Source organism: Podarcis liolepis, assembly GCF_965112155.1.
Source record: "Podarcis liolepis genome assembly, chromosome: 5".
Taxonomy (NCBI): Eukaryota; Metazoa; Chordata; class Lepidosauria; order Squamata; family Lacertidae; genus Podarcis; species Podarcis liolepis.
In genome coordinates, this window is record NC_139556.1 from 64,940,925 (window position 1) to 64,959,462 (window position 18,538).

An 18,538-nucleotide genomic window follows, 5' to 3' on the forward strand; every position below is an offset into this window, starting at 1 on the left:
AAACTGGCAAGATCTTTAAAGCTTGCAGCAAAACGTATCTCAACAGCAGGGGGGAAAGCCCTTGAAGCTTTTGGCTTGACTGCCTGAGCCCCAAATAACAGAAGAAAGTGTTATATCCTAGAGTTCTAAGATTTGGTCATTGCCTCTAATATTGTTGCAAAAGGTGGCATGATATTTAGGGATGGGGCAGGGGAAGGAACCACACCACCCCTCATCATCTATTCTATATAGAAATACCAAAATTACCCCGGTGGACCAGCTACCATTCTACTCCTGTTAACATAAGAAGTGTCATTAGTTGCCAGTAGTGTCTGTTTAAGAGCTTCTATTATAATTTCCATTATTCCCAGGTGCCTTTCAATCACTATGCTACACTTGAGACCTGCAGGTTAGAGCCTCATTCCTTAACGTCACCCAATACACTTCTCCTGTTACACCATATTGCACCACCACGTTTTCCAGGCACTGGTTTCCCTAGCATCAGTTTTGGTGGAAGCTGTCAGTCTAATTGGCTCCCATCCTTTTACTCCACAGATAATTGTCCTGCTAGAGGAACTTGCCTTTTACAGCATACTCCTCCCCACCCCTGCAGAGGGATAACAGCAGGGGCTTACTCACTGCAATGCTGCAGAAAACACAAAGCCCAGAATGGCAGGTTATTTGTTCCAGCATCTGGATGAATGTATTCTGAAGGAGACCAAACCTGGTTTTCCTTCACAAGAGAATATCTCACTCCAGATGAAGCATAGGGACATTGGAAGCTGCCTTATATGGAATCAGGCCATTTGTCCATCTAGCAGACTGGTCGTGGCACTGCAGGGTTTCAGACCAGGGTTTTGTCCCAGCTCTACCTGAAGATGCCAGGTGCTGGAAGCTTGGGCTCTTCCACTGATCTGTGGCCCTTCTCTCATGCTTTGTGGGGGCATCAAGAAAAAGACAGACCAGTTTGGAGCACACTGGATAGCTGCTGGGAGATTGCACGTTGCCCTGGCTAGACCAGTCAATAATCCTCCAAAGGGAACTGGAAGTTATACCCTATTCTCCTTCTGCAATCGCCAAAGAGGATGCATTCCAACTTGCACGCATTCTGCCACTTTGCAATTTGGAAGCAGATTTCAGATTAGAGTTAGAAAGAGCAAGTGGTCTCCAGAAGGTATATAAACTGGGGAGGGAGGGGAACGGTTCAGAGGACCCAGTCCCTCTAAAATGCCAAAATGCTGAACTCAAAATGAAGGGAAGGCTGGCGATGGCCCTCATGCCACAGCAGAGAGTTCTTCTACTATATATAATTTTTAAACCAACTAATATATGCTTAGCCTAATTAATTTCTAAAAGAAGACGTTCTAGGAGAAGGCAAGTGCGTCAGAGTTCTGTACCTAAATAGTGACAGAACAGAACAGCTTGGCTTAGTCGGAAGTGGAGTATTATCTCCACAAAGGCTAAGCGCACAGCCATTGCCCGTGAGAGAGGATAGCCTGGGTCTGACAGCTTCCAGCCATCACCGCCAATTAGCAGTTCCCTGCATTCTATGTGCTGTCAAAGCCTCCCAGAGATGGGCAGAGACAATCACTCCTTTGGGGCAGTTGGGACACATCTGGGAGGGAACATTTAGTGCTAAGCCCTGGACCTGTTCAAATCCTTCTTTCTACGGGAGGGCAAAAGAGAAGAGCCAAGAGTGCCTTGGATTGAGCTGCTGCTTTTTTTTTTTTTTTTAGGGATAAGGTTTGCTTGTTTGAAAAGGCTACAGCAAAAAGGCTGCACAAAAAAGTCAAGAGTACAACTCATTTCATTAAACTCTGGTGTTTTTGTTTTTATTTTTAAAAAACCACCAGCAGCTGCATTTCTGATACATTTTCATTCTGGCAGTATGTTGGCATTTCAAGTGTTAATGTCTCCCCGTCCCCCCACTCCCTATAATTTGCTCTCTGTCCTCTCCCACCCCCACTTCCTAATAGGCATGGCCTTGCTGAGCAGCAAACAGCAGGAAACTCACTTTGGAGGTGTTCCAGCTGTCAGTCACAAGCATGTTTCTTTCCAACAGTCTCTGTGTTGTTTGAGCGGTTGTTTTTCTGCCAGCAGCACAATGGGGCTTAGTTATTCATTGAAGAAGAAGGTTGAGGGAGGGGGAGAGAATCTGCAAGCAGGCACCACCCTCCATTCACAACCAATTTGGAATACTCCATCCATTCACAAAAAAAACCCCTCTCTCTCCCCACAGCTGAGCGCTACCAATCAGGGGAAAGGAAATGACACTTAAGATCATAACAGAGACCAGCTGTCCTGCACAGAGAAGCTTGTGCTGCGGGCAACGTTTATGTAAGGAATTCAAACACTGCAGAAACAGCCTTGCATAGCTAGGAGGGAGTCAGCCTCTCCAAAGAGTTCATTGCAAATGATTGTGCAACCCCACTTGTGGTGAGGTCCGGAAATGCCCTTTGGCCGGGGTAGGGGTGGGGAGTAAAAATAATTTGTAAAATCAACTTTTTCCCTTCAAAACAACGGCTGCCTGCCAGTGGACAGAATATTTCCTCTTAATGCTAACACTGCCCTCACTCTCAGCTCCATCTATTAGCAGCTACTGTAGCCCCTGCATTTATGGGAAGGATTAAGAGAGGGGCTAATTATCCCCAGTGTAGGAAAAATGGCATTTCTTGAGGACTACAGCATTGTGAAAATGGTGCAAATTGCTCAAAAACTGCTCACAAAAGGAAAAAAAGGCAGTAAATAGGGGTCCCGGAGGAGGAAAGACAAAAAGATGTTGCTAGTATAATGCCAAATAAAAAGAAACACATACAATTTAGGAAAAAAAGCACTTTCATACTGAGTTCAAGAAGGGGCAGCTCTTGAAGGATATTTGGAAGCTGTAACATGTTGCTTAAGTCATGTAACATCCTACGTAAGTTACATGGGCTCTCAGTTAGCTTCTGCAGACAGCCCGTTTTTGGTTTCAACCTGCAGAGTTCTTATTGGCCCCTCTCTCTCCAGGGGTCCTCCCACCATTTACGGCAGAGGTGGGGAACCTATGGCCCTCCAGATGTCATTGGACTCCAACTCCCATCATTCCCAGCCATTGGCCATGCTGTCTGGAGCTGATGGAAGATGGAGTCCATCATTCATCTGGACAGCCAAACGCCCTGCTCCAAGGAAGGTGGGCAGTGCTGAACCTCAAAACATGGCTTGGTTTCTTTAAGTCTGATACCACCTTTCCCAGGACAGAGGATAACAAAGTACAATAGCACATCCCTCTGCCAACTCCCTCACTGCACAGGCTCACAGATATTTGCCCATATGAACTCTTTTAGGAGCCCAGCCAAGACTTGCCTGTACAGGCTGGCTTTTGATGTCCCACCCACACAATATTTCAGCTTGAAAGATCACTCTCATCCCACCCCATTGGATGTCTCTTGCATGGAAACTCTGGATGCAAACAAGGGAGATGGGGCTAGGGTTGGAAGGAGTCCTCACAAACTGAAGAGGCCTCTGTAATATGCAGGGAAATCCTGTTTATCTAAAAGAAGTCCCTCCTCACAACATCTGGATGACCACAAGCTCCCTTTCCCCACTTCCATCCATGAAAGCAAAAGCACTGTTGCAGTTTAAAAGGGCTGCTGGATAAAATCAGACACAGGTTCATGTGCAGACATTGCCTACTGGAACTGCCAAGTTTTCAATGGGATGCTGCCCCCCCCCCTCAATCCACAGCAAGGTGCCCACTGGGTCACTTATCCAAGTGTGCATTAGGCAGGCAGCATCCGCACTGAAGATGCACATTTGAGACAGGTCTGGAAATCCTGATCAAGCGAGTGACAGACATGCATTATGCTGCTTCTGAGCAGCCAAAGGGGAAAAGGAACAAACCACCACCTCCACGTAAAAACATCCTAAGCGAATCAAACTTTTAATACGTCCATTCGACTTCTGAAACGTTCGGAAACCAAGGCGTGGCTTCCGAGGCAAAGTTCGCAAACCGGAACACCTACTCCGGGTTTGCGCCGTTGGAGTTCCAAGTTGCTCATGAACTAAGCTGTTTGAAAACCAAGGTACTATCTCTCTCTCCCCCCTTCCTTAGCACTAAATATTAATCCATTACTGTACAGTGGTACCTTGGGTTAAGAACCTAATTCATTCTGGAGGTCCGTTCTTAACCTGAAACTGTTCTTAACCTGAGGTACCACTTTAGATAATGGGGCCTCCCGCCGCCGCCCGATTTCTGTTTTCATCCTGAAGCAAAGTTCTTAACCCGAGGTACTATTGCTGGGTTAGCGGAGTCTGTAACCTGAAGCATCTGTAACCTGAGGTACCACTGTACTAGCAACGGCAGCCTCTGAAGCCTTACCAGGCAACAAGAGAAGCAGCCCATCCCTAAAGTGCCTTCCTTGGGTGCTGACCTGAGGTACACACACCTATGCCAACACTCAGAGGAAGAGCTCAGTGCCTCAAAGGCAGATATTTATATGTGTGTGTTGTGTGTCTGCCTCAGAGAAAGTACACATTCTCATTTCCCTGTTCTAATACATTAACTATAATTAGAACCTAGAAAGAAAGAAGCAAGCAGCACAACTATAGGTTATGTCTCAACACGCCAAGGTAGAGAGGAAGTCAGGAATGCAGCGCGGCTTGGGGTGGGAGGCGCCAAGGGCTTTTGCCTTGTTTATCTGTGCACTGGCAGTGAAGCAGGACAATAGATGCTGAACCAGCACCAAGAAATCAGCCAGGAACTTGCATGCAAAGAGCTTTGTGCCAGCGGAGCTCTCTACTCCATTCACAGATGCCATAGCAGAGACACCACACTACTGCTTTCACCAGGAGTTATCATGGTACAGTTTGCCAGTTCAGAGAGGTAAGCTTTCAGAGGGTGAAAGATGTTTAGAAGACAGGTGTCCCATTTGATCCTGAATGTCCAAATTTCAAAATTAGTCACTCTCTCTCCTATTGCCTTAGATCTAACTTTGCAAATAGAATGACCTGGAATACACCATCAGCAGAGTCACATGGTGCTGCTAGACGGCACCGCTTTAGAGATTCTTTGCGGGATCACGTGTTGGAATGCATGTCTCCCCCTGACACCTCCCTGCATATAGAAACCTAGCACATCAAGGAGAATGTTTGGCCTGATACTCCTTTCCTTGGATTTGCTTTCTTTCTAGTTGCTGGGAATCCTTTTGAGGGGCGGGTGATGGGAATGAAATTCCCCATCCATACTCTCAAGCAAAACAATGCAGCAAAAGCTGCACCATGTGATTTTCCTGATGGAGGCCTGTGCTGAAATATGCATTTTCACCCTGAGTCTGATGACTCGCACACTTTTCAGAGGAGGAAACACACATCCATAAGCTGGAAAAACAGAACTAGAGTCAAAGGCCTGTGGCCCAAAGGAGGCAAATTATCTAATCTGTTTGGGCAGTAGCCAACTAACGTGTCCTGTCAGCGCATAGGATTTCCGCTTGCGCAATGGAACTTCCCCCCTCCTCCCCCTGCGCATACCCTGCGCCATTCCCAAATCTGTTCTGGAGGGCTTGGGAAACCCCTAGAACAGATTTTGGGGGTGTACGGGGGGGGGGGGGATAAGCTATGTTGCACAAGTGGAAACCCTTGCACTGACAGGATGTGTTCATTGGATACTTCCCTATGGAAAGCAACTTCTCAGAAGTCACAGTGTTGTTTGTAGCGCCTGCATGGGTTATATCAGGGTATGCGGCCGCAAACTCTTTGCCAATGCTGCATTGTGCTCAAATTCTCACACTGCAGTTAGAAAGCTGGTGATATCTATTTAAGACTCTATGCAGGGATGTATCTTTGCTTGCATGATCCCAACCACCTGCCCATGACCTTGTGTGCAGCCATCATTACCTGGTTTCCACCCTGAATCAGCTTGCTCCCAACTCCTAAGCGACTTGTACACACAAACTGGTTGCTTGGTAACAGTGTGGCTTTGTGGGTATGGAAAGCCAATTGATCTGGATCAGTGTACACCTGCTCAAGGAATGACGTACACTCAGGTCAACACCAGCCTGGCATTTAAGCCTTAATCTCCTTGCCTCTTGTCTTTGCACAACTGACGAGGTCAGAGATCAAGGGGCAAGGGACAAAGTCTCTATGCTTCAAGGCTTTTCATGCAATTTTGAACCTATCTCTGAACTCTGCTCTTCTTTCCCCTTTTTCTGACCCATAAAGAGTGTCTACAAATAGATGTGATGCAAACCAGAAAACAACTGCCCAATTTCTTCAAATTCTCTCTCTCTCTCTCTCTCTCTCTCTCTCACACACACACACACACTAATGCACCTATATGCTTTCACCAAGGAAAAAGTGAAGTGCAGGAAGCATAATTCTGAGTTTTCAACATTCTCTACCCATTCTTGGCACTAGTGTATTATCAAAATAGTCTTTCATGTGAATTGACCCCAACTGAAGTGGTTAAAAATACCGGTACTTCATGATGAAAGAGATAGGAGTTGATCAGCAAAAATCTAGGCACTTTCTTTAGCTATGTTGTCACAACACAGAGATCATTGTTGAGAGACCAACAATATTTTCAAGAGAACTGAAAGTTGTTTAAGAAGGGAACTGCTTCCTATGACGTATGAGTAGCATTATACAGATTTTTACTCAGAGTAGCCCCATTAAAATTAATGGCCATGGCAAATATGCATTCAGTAATTTCAATGAGCCGACTCTGAACGAAAGTTAAATGTTATTCCCCATACGAAAGGATACAAAAACTTGCCCCTTGATCTCTGACCTCATCCGTTCTGCAAAGACAAGAGGCAAGGAGATTAAGGCTCAAATGCCAAGCTGGTGTTGCCCTAAGTGTATGTCATTCCTTAAGCAAGTGTACACTGATCCAGATCAGTTTACCAAAAGTAATCTGTATTTGTTTTTTGATGCATCTCACTCTCGTCTTAGGTTTCGCTGTGTTGATTTTGTGTAAGCCACCTTGTAAATAAAGTCATTAACTGGATGAACAGCTTGAATTCTGATTTAAGAGTAGAACCATTGAAAACAATGGGAGTTAAGAAGATGCAAAGAGCACCATTGGATCAGGCCAAAGCCCCATCTAGTCCAGTATCCTGTTCTCAGAGTGGCTAACCAGAAGACACCTATGGGAAGCCTGCAAGCAGGACACAGGACAGCCAGTGTTAGAAACTGAGATATGAAAGCTAGGAGCTAAAGGGCATCTTAAACCTAGGTTAAGGGCGCAACAACGGAATGTCTAGGCGTGCTTTTTATAACAAGAATACAAAACTGAAAATGAATGAATTGCAGCTAAAACATTATGTTCATTCTTCACATGGTCTAGTCCTTCCCCTGCCCACCCACCCACCCTAATATTCTTAAGAGGATCTCTTCTCCAGTCTTCAGAGAGTAGTTAGAAGTGGGGAGGCAGAAAAAGGTCCTCATTTCCTTCCACTCTGCAGTTTTAATCTGAAATCTTCGGCGCAGTACTGCACCCAGAGCTCAGAAACTGCTTGCGCTGATGAAATTCCCTGTCGCAAAATGCGCAGAAAACAATGGGAGCTTTGAGCGCAGCAGCCCTCGCTGCCACTTGTGATTCCCAGCAACTGGTATTCAGAGACATATTGCCTCTTTGACACTGGAGGTAGTACAAAGTCATCATGGCCAGTACCCATTCATAGAAGATAGGGTTAAGTTATTATGGTGCTGGAGGAGACTCTTGAGAGTCCCATGGACTGCAGGAAGATCAAACCTATCCATTCTGAAGGAAATCAGCCCTGACTGCTCACTGGAAGGACAGATCCTTTGGCTACCTCACATGAAGAGAAGACTCCCTGGAAAAGACCCTGATGTTGGGAAAGATGGAGGGCACAAGGAGAAGGGGACGACAGAGGACGAGATGGTTGGACAGTGTTCTCGAAGCTACAAACATGAGTTTGACCAAACTGCGGGAGGCAGTGGAAGACAGGAGTGCCTGGCGTGCCCTGGTCCATGGGGTCACGAAGAGTCGGACACGACTAAACAACAACAAAGGGCTAAGTTAGTGATGGCTAACTTAAGACCCGCAATGGAGCTTAAATATAGTAGGCAAGTCCAGATGCAGCACAATAAATCATAAAGTAAAACAAGTTCGAGTGTATACATTAGGAACCGCAATCCCTCTTCAAGACTGTTATCAACTCTCTGAAATACCATTGTCTCCCTCGGCCCCTTTATCTTTATCCACTAACCCATCCTTAGCCGCAGGAAGTAGTTGCCTGTTTAATAATTCAAGTCATTATCAGGAACGTACAGGAAGACGGTTGTAACTGTTCACCCTTTTAACCTTCACAGGGTTATCGAAGGCTACTTCAAGAGAAAATACGCCCTTACTGCTCCACAGGAAGAAGAAAAGTTGAAAAAATGGCAGGCTATAGCTGGGGTGGGGAAGAGCTGCAGCTTGGCTGGGTTCCCATGCTGAGGCTACCCAAGTGTTCCTGCACCTTTTTTTGGTTGAGGATCATTTATTCTAATCAATATTTTATGTATTAACTCTACGTTTAACCTCACCTCCATCATATTATCCCTGGGCAAGTTACAATTCATGTATATATCTCACTTTTCCTTTAAAAAACATTGAAGTTTTCTTCATTTCTTTGTTCTTTTCATTGTACATTTCACTTTTTTAATCAGTTGTCCAAAGTAGTCCACATTTTAAAAATGTAAAAAATATGAGCAATAAGAAACCCCTGAAATAGCAAGTAGCAATAAGATGCTTGGTGGGCACAGAAAGGGAGAGCTCAGCCTCCTAAGCATTTTTAAATTGTCACAGGATAGGATGTGTGGATAAGGGAAGAGAATTGTCCACTGGCGATGTCAGAGGTGACACACACAAACACAGAGAGCGCTAACCTTTATGTAATTTGCTAGCCAAGGGAATTAGTCTCTCTCACCAAAACAGAACCGTTACCATAGAGGAAAGCCTTCTGGAGCCTGCTCAACAAACGCTAACAATTGTCTGAAAAACACAGTGGTCAAGATCCAAGGTAGTGTGAGCAGACACCCTCTTGTGCTGTGGAGCTTCTCCTTACTCTCCTCCCCCTAGCAACCCCCAACCCTTCAGAGTAGATTTTGGGAGCACGTGGGGGGGGGGCAAAAGAGAAACCAAAAGTCTTATTATGCAAGTGTGCAGACAGCATTGGATGCCACCCAACATCTGGAAGAGACCCTCATTAAAGCAGAAGAAATAGTAGAAAAATAAAAATAGGACAGTAAGACCCACAAGTAATAGGAAACAGGCACCTTAACCTAAAGCTTGTCACAGTGCCATTCTTAGAGAACTAGAGTCAGAACAGAGGCAGAGATGTGAGCAGACATATTGTGCTTTTTATAGACCTTGCAAAAGAATTAGCTTTTCTAAGTGCCACCTACAAGGGTACTCAAGTAAAGGCATTCATGTAATTACATAATAGGAAGCAGCAGAAGAAATGAAAACCCACCACCATCATCCAAATTAAAATACATAGGACTGGTCCTAATTCTAAGACCGCACATTCCAAGCAAACGTTTTGAGGCAAAACAGCACCAACTGTCTCCTGAACAGCCCCAATTCTAAACTCATTTACTTGGCACCAAGTCGCACCAATTTTAAACGGAACTCAAGTTAAGGGTGTTTAGGATTAGCATGTTACTCATGCAGCAGTTGATTTCTGTGCCAGAAACCACAGTAATAATGCAAACCATGAATCATCATACATCCATCTATGACATATTAAGCAAGAGCTCCAGAAACCCTTTCAAGTGCAAAAGATGCCCTGTTCATTTCTCTTTATTCATCTATTCAATCAGCTATTCTGGTGCTATACAGCAAACTCCATTACTGAGCCTCTCAAAGGCCACAGAGTTTCACTTTGCAGATTCTGGGCCCCATATTATCTTTCCACCTTTTAAAAAAGTAAATATTGGAGATCCCCTCGCTCTTTGGGAACTTTAGCAGGTTTTAGCGATATGTCTTCTCACCTTCGCTCAGAATTTAGCCCTTTTGCTATATACAGGGAACAATCCTCTCTCCAACCCCTGGCAATCGGTTTCACTAGCCTGAGTGGCTTGAAAGACTTACACAGGTCAGAAGGGAAGCCTGTCTCCCCTGCAGACACATGGTTCCAGTAAGATTTAAATTTGGCATTACTAGATCCATTCCAGGCAGGAAGCTACTCATTGATATATAAACAACTTCCATTGAGAATCCCCTCCTGCCATCGACCTGCTCACCACAAACACAGAATACATAGAGGATGCTCAGGCCAGAAGGAAAAGGCTTCTTAACCCAAACAGACCTCCTAATGCCTCTCACAAAAGGTTTGCTGCGGAGGCCCAGAACTCTGGAGAAGACATTTTGTTTTCCCCACAATCCTTCAGGCTCCTGAACCGTAAAAGCTTGCTGAGAGAGAGAGAGCGCCTCTGCCAACAACATCTCCTCCCACACAGCCCGGCTGCAGTTTATACTGCTCCGAGCAGGAGAACTGGAAGGGTTGGGTTAGAATGTCAACACAGAGAGAAAATTTCTTACTCCAGGCTGCCTTTCATCTCAGGGAGGAGGAAAGAAAACACACACACACACACACACACACCAACCGGTCTGAGGAAGCTTTCATGGCAAGCTTCCCACTTACTTCAAAGTAATCAAAGGGCAATAATTAACATGCATTTACTGTAGCACAAGATACACCACTGCATGCTGTGACAGAGTTTGAATCAAGAATCCGTTCCACTGCAGGCTATGTTTTCTTCCCTTCAAATTCTGTGGCAATTGGAACAGCTACACACACACACACACACACCCTGAGTGGATGCGGAGTGACATTTCCACTTTCCAGAACATCATCTTGCTTTTATTTAACCTCTAACGCCCCCAAATCACAGTAAAAAAATATACAGAAAGCATGCATGCCTAAATAGCTTGCTGCCTGCAGAGGCCCAGGTGCTGAGCTCTCCGATGCTGCAGGTAAGGGAACGTTTTGGGGGTGGTGCTGTGCGAGAGGGACGGCTTCTCTAGCCGCCTTCTCAGAGCTGCTGGCTTGCCAATGACGAACGCTCCCTAAAGCTGCTCAAGTTTCACCAGCCAAGCTTTGTCCTTCACAGCTTCGCTATAGCTGCGGCTATAATAGCCAGAAAAGTCATTGAGGGAATTGGAAGGCACAGGGCTGGTGAGAGACAGAGTGCTCTTGAGCTTGCTGTCAAATGGATTTTAATATCTCTTACATTATGAAGTATTCATGGGGGCTTGAAAGGGTTCTGCAGAGATCAAGGTTAATAGGCAGCCCCAGAAATGCTCAAATAAATATCCTAAGTCTGCCAATTAAAGCAGTGCCGTTAACAGAACAGTCAGTGTCCACACCTCCTGTCTGCTCCCTTCTCGTCAAGATCCACAGATTCGACAAAAAACTTGCAAAAATACATTTTGGAGCTACATTTAATTAACAGAAGCAAAAACCAAGGGAGCAACTAAAACTGTCACACATCTTGCAATGACACTACAGATTTCACAGCAGGCAGACAAATGAACAAGAGAATGACTTACAGTTATCGGACTGGAAATCTGGGACAAACTGTTCATCATCAGGAACTTGGGCTAAAAGAAAGGGGAAAAAACAAGGTTTTTTTGCCAATTAATTAATAAATTAAACCCTACATTTCCTTATCTAAAGACAAAGGAGCTCACAAGCCAAAATAAATATGAATGTCATACATTACAAAATAGCAAAAAAGAAAAAAGATTCCATAGAAATGACAAGCACGACCAATTATCATAGCCAATAGGTTATCAAAGCGCAATGGGACACAGAATTGTGATATCAACAAGGATTTACCTTCAGCTAACCAAGCCTCCTGCAACTGGCTGAGATCCTGAAACAATTCTGAAAGAAAATAAGAACAAAAAATGGAGTATTTTTTTCTGCTTACATGCTTTTTACACATGCTGCTTAAAATAGTGATGTTTCAAAGATGCTTTTTTCAAACATCAACAACAGAAAAAGAGGCAATTCTTCACTACCTTCAGAATCATGAGCCAAGTCAGTGTCCTGAAACTTCCTTTTTCTGTCATTTACTGGCCTGCCTCGACATTCATCTGTGCAAGGTTTCTGGTAGAAGCAAAGAAATGTAACTATGAAGGGCAATCGTTCAAAAACACAAAAGAGCAGAAGCAACATGAACTTCGTACAAAGGAGCAGGGGGCATCACATGATAAGAAAACAAAACCACATTAAAATAAACGAAGTCCTACCCCAGGGACCATGAAAGGGACTTGCTGATCATAAAAACCATCCATTGTGCTTGCAAATTCTTTAATATTCCCTCGAACGTTTTTAGCATTGAGTAATTCCAGGATGAGAAGAGTTTTCAGAATCTAGTTCTGGCAGATTTCAGGCTGGAAGGGAGAAGAGAAAGACAGAGGAATCAGACAATGTTCTGCCTTTAAGGCACCTGAAGAGACCATCTCTAACAGCACACAAGCATGTTCTGCAAGCTTTGAGGATTATCTTTTGTGCTTAGTTAACACACATTAAACATGGGGGAGGGAGGAAGACAAATTATAGTATTACCCCCCCCTCTAGCTAGTTGCTATGATATCCATTCATTAAGTTGCTGCTCTTTTTAAATCAACACACCAAAGCCCCAACCTTTAATCCATGATGTCACAGAGTTACTATGGAAACAGTCGTGACATCACTAAATGCGAATTACAACTGCTTAAGAACAAACATAGGGAGAACGGCATGGATTATAAGGCAGAGATCACATGGCATGGAGTACATTTTCTCCCTACATGGTCGAAAGATAAAATATAAATAGCAACAAGTGCACAGGAAAGTCGACTGGAGTTAGTGAAACAGCTTGGCTTTCTGGAGATGATAATTATCTGCATGCAACTCCTCTAGGTTACAAAGAGAGCCAATGCTCTTTTAACTTACGCCTAAGCAATGCAAACCGAAAAGATCCCTTGATTTCAATGCTACCAGAAACTGTGCTTAGTACTGTAGCCATTCAAGCATTGTTTGAAGTAGCTTATTTTTTTTGCTGATCTAAACCTTTGATTGCCAAGGAAATCTCGGATAATTTACTCGAAAGCTTAAAAACACACTGCAAGAAATAGCCATGTTAGGTTGGCATAAGACCCAGCGCGAAATGGAAAACTGCTCGGTCCCTTGTTCTGCTGATGCAACTTTTGCTGCTCTGGAACAGCCCGTATATCTTCAAGAAATCTGCTAAGCAAAGGGCAGTTTTCAGTCATCCCTTAAAGTAAATTCACCGTGAAGTTTAAACACAAGAGAGATTTATGGCCTGTTTAAAAGAAGCAGTATTTTATACAAACTCCTCTCAAAAATACAGAATCTGTGGTCTTAAAAAAAAACAACCTTGAGTAAGTGCGTTTCATAACATGGGGTTGGCGGCGGGGGGAGAGAGAGACGAGAGAAAGGTGGTGGTAGCGAGATCGGTTATGAACTTCTTTATCTAGCCTAGCTGGCCAACTGTTGCAAACTGCTCCTAAATATCACCGCGGACACAATTATCTTCCTTTCCGAATTTGCCCCGTCGATTCAGAGCAATTTTTTTGGCAAAAACGGCGATTGGAAGCAACATCTTTAAAAACATTATGTCGCGCGTACTAAATCCGCTTTTCTATCTGGCCGCTGCGATTCGCCTCCCCTCTCCACCCCCTCGTACCCCTAGGAAAAGCCTTTAACGCAGCCAAACAATACAATTAGCATCCCCTCCCCCGTGTGCAAATCTGGCTTAAGTTTTATGAATGGCAGAGCAAGCAACAAGAGCAGGTAGAGTGTAACGAGATCCCCGGCGTAGGGCCCCATTCACAAAAACAAGGCACGCACTTCCCAGCTCGCTCCATTCACGAAACGCCTTCAGAGGCGCCCCCACCCCTACAGCCCTGTGCAGAACGCCGCGAGGAGACGCAGCCCCCGCCCCCGCACTCAAGGCTTCATTCACACAAAACCAGCTCCATTCATAAAATCGCCCACATTCACAAAAAACACATCACCATCACCAGCAACCACCTCCCGACCCAGCCAGTGCCTGCTGCAGCCTGTGGCGGCGCGGCTGTGCAGTCTTCCTTTGGAAAGGCTACGCCGTAGCTTCTCCTCCCGGCACTCTGTTGCAGCCCCCAGAGGTGCCCCCTCCCGCACCTGAGATCAAGCCCCACTGCTTACCCCAGGCTCCAGCAGACCGAATCACTGCCTCCATCTCAGCCACGGCATCCCAAGCTTATCCAAACACAACCCCCCCCCGCAATACTTTGCACCCCCGGACACCTGCGCCCCCGCCAGCCTCAGGCCGCCCAGCCGATCCCACAACTCCCAGCACCCCACCGCTCAGGACCCCCGGCCCCGATCCCGACCCCAGTCCCCGGAGGCTGCGTCGCCTTCGCCCCTCCTCACCTGGCCATAGAACTAGCGCGCTGCCGCTGTGCAGTCGCTAGAAGCCCTGGTTCTTCCTCGGGCTGCTGCCGGAGCCCCCGAGCGGCCTCCAGAGCCCGCCCCGCCCCGTCCCCATTGGCCCACGGCCCCGCCAGAGGTTGTCAGTCTCAGCTTGTTTACCCTACCACGCACCCAATGGCGCTCGGATGTTGCAACGCCTCCCGGTCCTGAATGGCTGCGGCGGCCCAGCCAGTGCGTTCTAAGCCCGCCTCCTCGCAACGATGAACTGCCTAATGTTTTTTTCCTCCAGGGAAATATAGCCAATCAAGGCGGCCTTGATTTACATACTTTTTTCGAGGAGCGTTTTCATTCATAAAAAAAGGAAAAGAAAGAATGGTCGCGTTCCGAGGGCGAGGCAGAGGCGCAGGGAGGGATTTAAAGGGAACGCGCAGCTCGGCGGCGGAGAGTCTGTTTTTGCCAGCTCCGTTACGAAGTGAACGCTCCTTGGCTGCCCACAGTCCCGTGCCGCCGCCGCCTTCTTTTTCGCCTCGTGTCCGCACGCAGGACCATCTCACGACAACCGGCCAGGTCGGCGGCGGCCGGAGTAAGAAATAATCGCCATAGCAGGTCACCCTCGATCTTGGCACCTGAACTTCATTCTTATTACCACCCCCACCAGAAATCAGGGCCATCGTGAGGAAAACACCGTGCCCCCAGCACTGCCCTGCTCATTCAGCTGCAAGGGAGGGGGAAATGTCAGGAACAAAATCTTCTGGCCTTTCGTCTGGGGCATTAATCCAACGACGGCATTTTTCGTTACAAACAGTGCAAAGCCTGTTAACCAGGGGACAGCAAACTTTTTCAGCAGGGGGCCGGTCCACTGTCCCTTGTGGGGGGCTAGATAATATTTTGAAAAAATAATAATGAACGAATTCCTATGCCCCACAAATAACCCAGAGATGCATTTTAAATAAAAGCACACATTCTGCTCATGGAAAAACACCAGGCAAGGCCTCACAAATAACCCAGAGATGCATTTTAAATTAAAGGACACATTCTACTCATGGAAAAACATGCTGATTCCCAGACTGTCCGTGAGCCAGATTTAGAAGGCGATTGAGCTGGATCTGGCCCCTGGGCCTTAGTTTGCCTCCCCATGCTGTTAACATTTCAGCCCATGCATGCATAGGCTTAGACTGTTTGGTCGCTGGACAGATCCACACTCCGGTTGCGCCAGTAATGCTTAACTCAAAAGAGAAGTGCGGGCTGCAGAAACTGCTGCGAGTCTTTCCTGGGACGTCTGGAATAGCCTCAAGGCTGCAATCCAGTGTGTACACACTTAACCTGGCATGAAGTGGGGTCTTTGCTATGAGTAAAGAAGCATAGAGTTGCATTGTAACTACAGTGCCCTGTGCCTCTTTACTTGCTTGAAAGCTGCCTTAACCAAGTCAGACCACTGGCCCTCCTTTTTTTTTTTTTTTTTTTAAAAAGATATTTATTAGAGGTTTGAAAGTTACAGAAAAAAGAAGAAAGAAACAATGAAAAGTTAAACAAAACAAAACAAAACCTTACAATACATCAGAAATAAAAACAAAAACAAAAAACAATACAGCAAAACAACAAGAAAAACAAAAACATTTAAAAACACATCCAATATTTCCGTATCTTTATCTTTCATTTACAGTGGTGCCTCGCAAGACGAAAATAATCCGTTCCGCGAGTCTCTTCGTCTAGCGGTTTTTTTCGTCTTGCGAAGCAACCCTATTAGCGGATTAGCGCTATTAGCGGTTTAGCGGCTATTAAAGGCTTAGCGGCTTAGCGGCTTAAAGGCTATTAGCGGCTTAGCGGCTTAGAAAAAGGGGGGAAATCGCAAGACTTGCAAGACGTTTTCGTCTTGCGAAGCAAGCCCATAGGGAAATTCGTCTTGCGAAGCGCATCGAAAAATGGAAAACCCTTTCGTTTAGCAGGTTTTTCATCTTGCGAGGCATTCGTCTTGTGGGGCACCACTGTACTTGTTTCATCAACCTCCTCACATCTCCCTTTTTGTATTCTAGTTCAATTAGCTATTTCAGCAAATCCTTTCCATCTTTCTCAATTTTTGTTCTATAATTTATCTTAACACAATCTAACCTTAAATTGTCCACTTTAGCCCATTAACAATCTATTTTTACTTAAAAAATAAGTAATCCTTCTAACATTCATTAATTTTGCAATATTTCTGTAAATATACTTTGAATTTTTTCCAATCTTCTTCCACCGACTCTTCTCCCTAGTCTCGGATTCTGCCCGTCATTTCCGCCAATTCCATGTAGTCCATCAGCTTCATCTGCCATTCTTCCCGGGGGGGGTAGATCTTGTGTCTTCCAATGCTTTGTGATAAGTATTCTTGCTGCTGTTGTAGCATACATAAAGAAAGTTCTATCCTTCTTTGGCACCAATTGGCCGACCATGCCCAGGAGAAAGGCCTCTGGTTTCTTCAGGAAGGTATATTTAAATACCTTTTTCATTTCATTATAAATCATCTCCCAGAAATTCTTAATCCTTGGGCATGTCCACCAAAGGTGAAAGAATGTACTTTCAGTCTCATTACATTTCCAGCATTTATTATCGGGCAAATGGTAGATTTTTGCAAGCTTGACTGGTGTTATGTACCACCTGTAAATCATTTTCATTAGATTCTCTTTTAAGGCATTACATGCCGTAAACTTCATACCTGTGGTCCATAACTGTTCCCAGTCAGCCATCATTATGTTATGTCCAACATCTTGTGCCCATTTAATCATAGCAAATTTCACTGTTACATCTTGAGTATTCCATTTCAACAGCAAGTTATACATTCTTGACAGATTCTTAACTTTGGGGTCTAACAATTCTGTTTCCAATTTTGATTTTTCCACCTGGAAGCCTAGTTTTTTTCCAAATTATATGCATCCATTATTTGATAATAATGGAGCCAGTCTCGCACTCTGTTTTTTAATTTTTCAAAACTCAGCAGTTTTAATCTGTCTCCCTCTTGTTCCAGAATTTCCCAATACTTCGGCCATTTGGCCTCCATATTGAGTTTTTTTCTGAGCCTTTGCTTCCATTGGTGACAGCCATCTTGGGGTTTTATTTTCTAGCAAGTCCTTATATCTTATCCAGACATTAAACAGTGCTTTTCTGACAATATGGTTTTTAAACGCTTTGTGTGCTTTAACCTTATCATACCACAGATATGCATGCCAACCAAATACATTGTTGAAGCCTTCCAAATCCAACACATCAGTGTTTTCAAGAAGCATCCATTCTCTCAGCCAACACAAGGTGGCTGATTCATAATAAAGTTTAAGGTCTGGCAGGGCAAATCCACCTCTTTCTTTAGCATCAGTTAATATCTTAAATTTTATTCGAGACTTCTTGCCCTGCCAGACAAATCTAGAGATGTCTCTCTGCCACTTCTTGAAACAGTCCATTTTGTCCAAAATTTGCAATGTTTGAAACAGAAACAGCATCCTTGGCAATACATTCATTTTTATCACAGCAATTCGACCTAACAGTGATAACTTCAAGTTTGACCATATTTCTAAGTCCTTTTTCACTTCAGTCCAACATTTTTCATAGTTATCCTTAAATAAATTCATGTTCTTAGCAGTCATGTTAACCCCTAAATATTTCACTTTCTTAACCAGTGTTAATCCTGTCTCCTTCTGAAAGTTATCTCTCTCAATCACAGTTAGATTTTTCTCTAAAACCTTAGTTTTCATCTTGTTCAACTTAAAGCCTGCTACCTGATCAAATTCTTGAATTAATTCCAATACTCTTTTAGTGCTAAATTCTGGCTCCTGTAAAGTCAATACCAAATCATCAGCAAATGCTTTCAGTTTGTACTGTTTAGCTCCCACTTGTATACCTTTAACCAATTGGTCCCTTCTAATCGTATTTAGCAAAACCTCCAGGACCGATATAAAAAGCAATGGAGAGATTGGGCAACCTTGTCGTGTTCCTTTCTCAATCTTAAATTCTTCTGTCACTACGTTATTCACAATTAATTTAGCCTTTTGTTCTGAATAAATTGCACCTATACCATTTCCAAATCCTTGACCAACCCCCATCCCCTGTAGATTCTTCTTCATAAAACTCCAAGAAATATTGTCAAAGGCTTTTTCCGCGTCCACAAATATCAGAACTGC

At 44.6% G+C, this 18,538-nt stretch overlaps 1 protein-coding gene across 1 annotated transcript in view; it reads right to left on the reverse strand.

The window, feature by feature from the left end:
• Nucleotides 1-14,519, reverse strand: part of ETV5 (ETS variant transcription factor 5) — a 41,319-nt gene extending 26,800 nt beyond the window's left edge. Inside the window, exons 1-5 of the mRNA XM_083506489.1 lie at nucleotides 14,391-14,519; nucleotides 12,221-12,364; nucleotides 11,990-12,077; nucleotides 11,805-11,852; nucleotides 11,516-11,566 (exon numbers count right to left, since the gene is read on the reverse strand). Coding sequence (XP_083362615.1) covers nucleotides 11,516-11,566; nucleotides 11,805-11,852; nucleotides 11,990-12,077; nucleotides 12,221-12,265 — 232 coding nt within the window. The 5' untranslated portion in view covers nucleotides 12,266-12,364; nucleotides 14,391-14,519. The remainder of the gene's footprint in view (nucleotides 1-11,515; nucleotides 11,567-11,804; nucleotides 11,853-11,989; nucleotides 12,078-12,220; nucleotides 12,365-14,390) is intronic.
• Nucleotides 14,520-18,538: the final 4,019 nt, after the last annotated feature.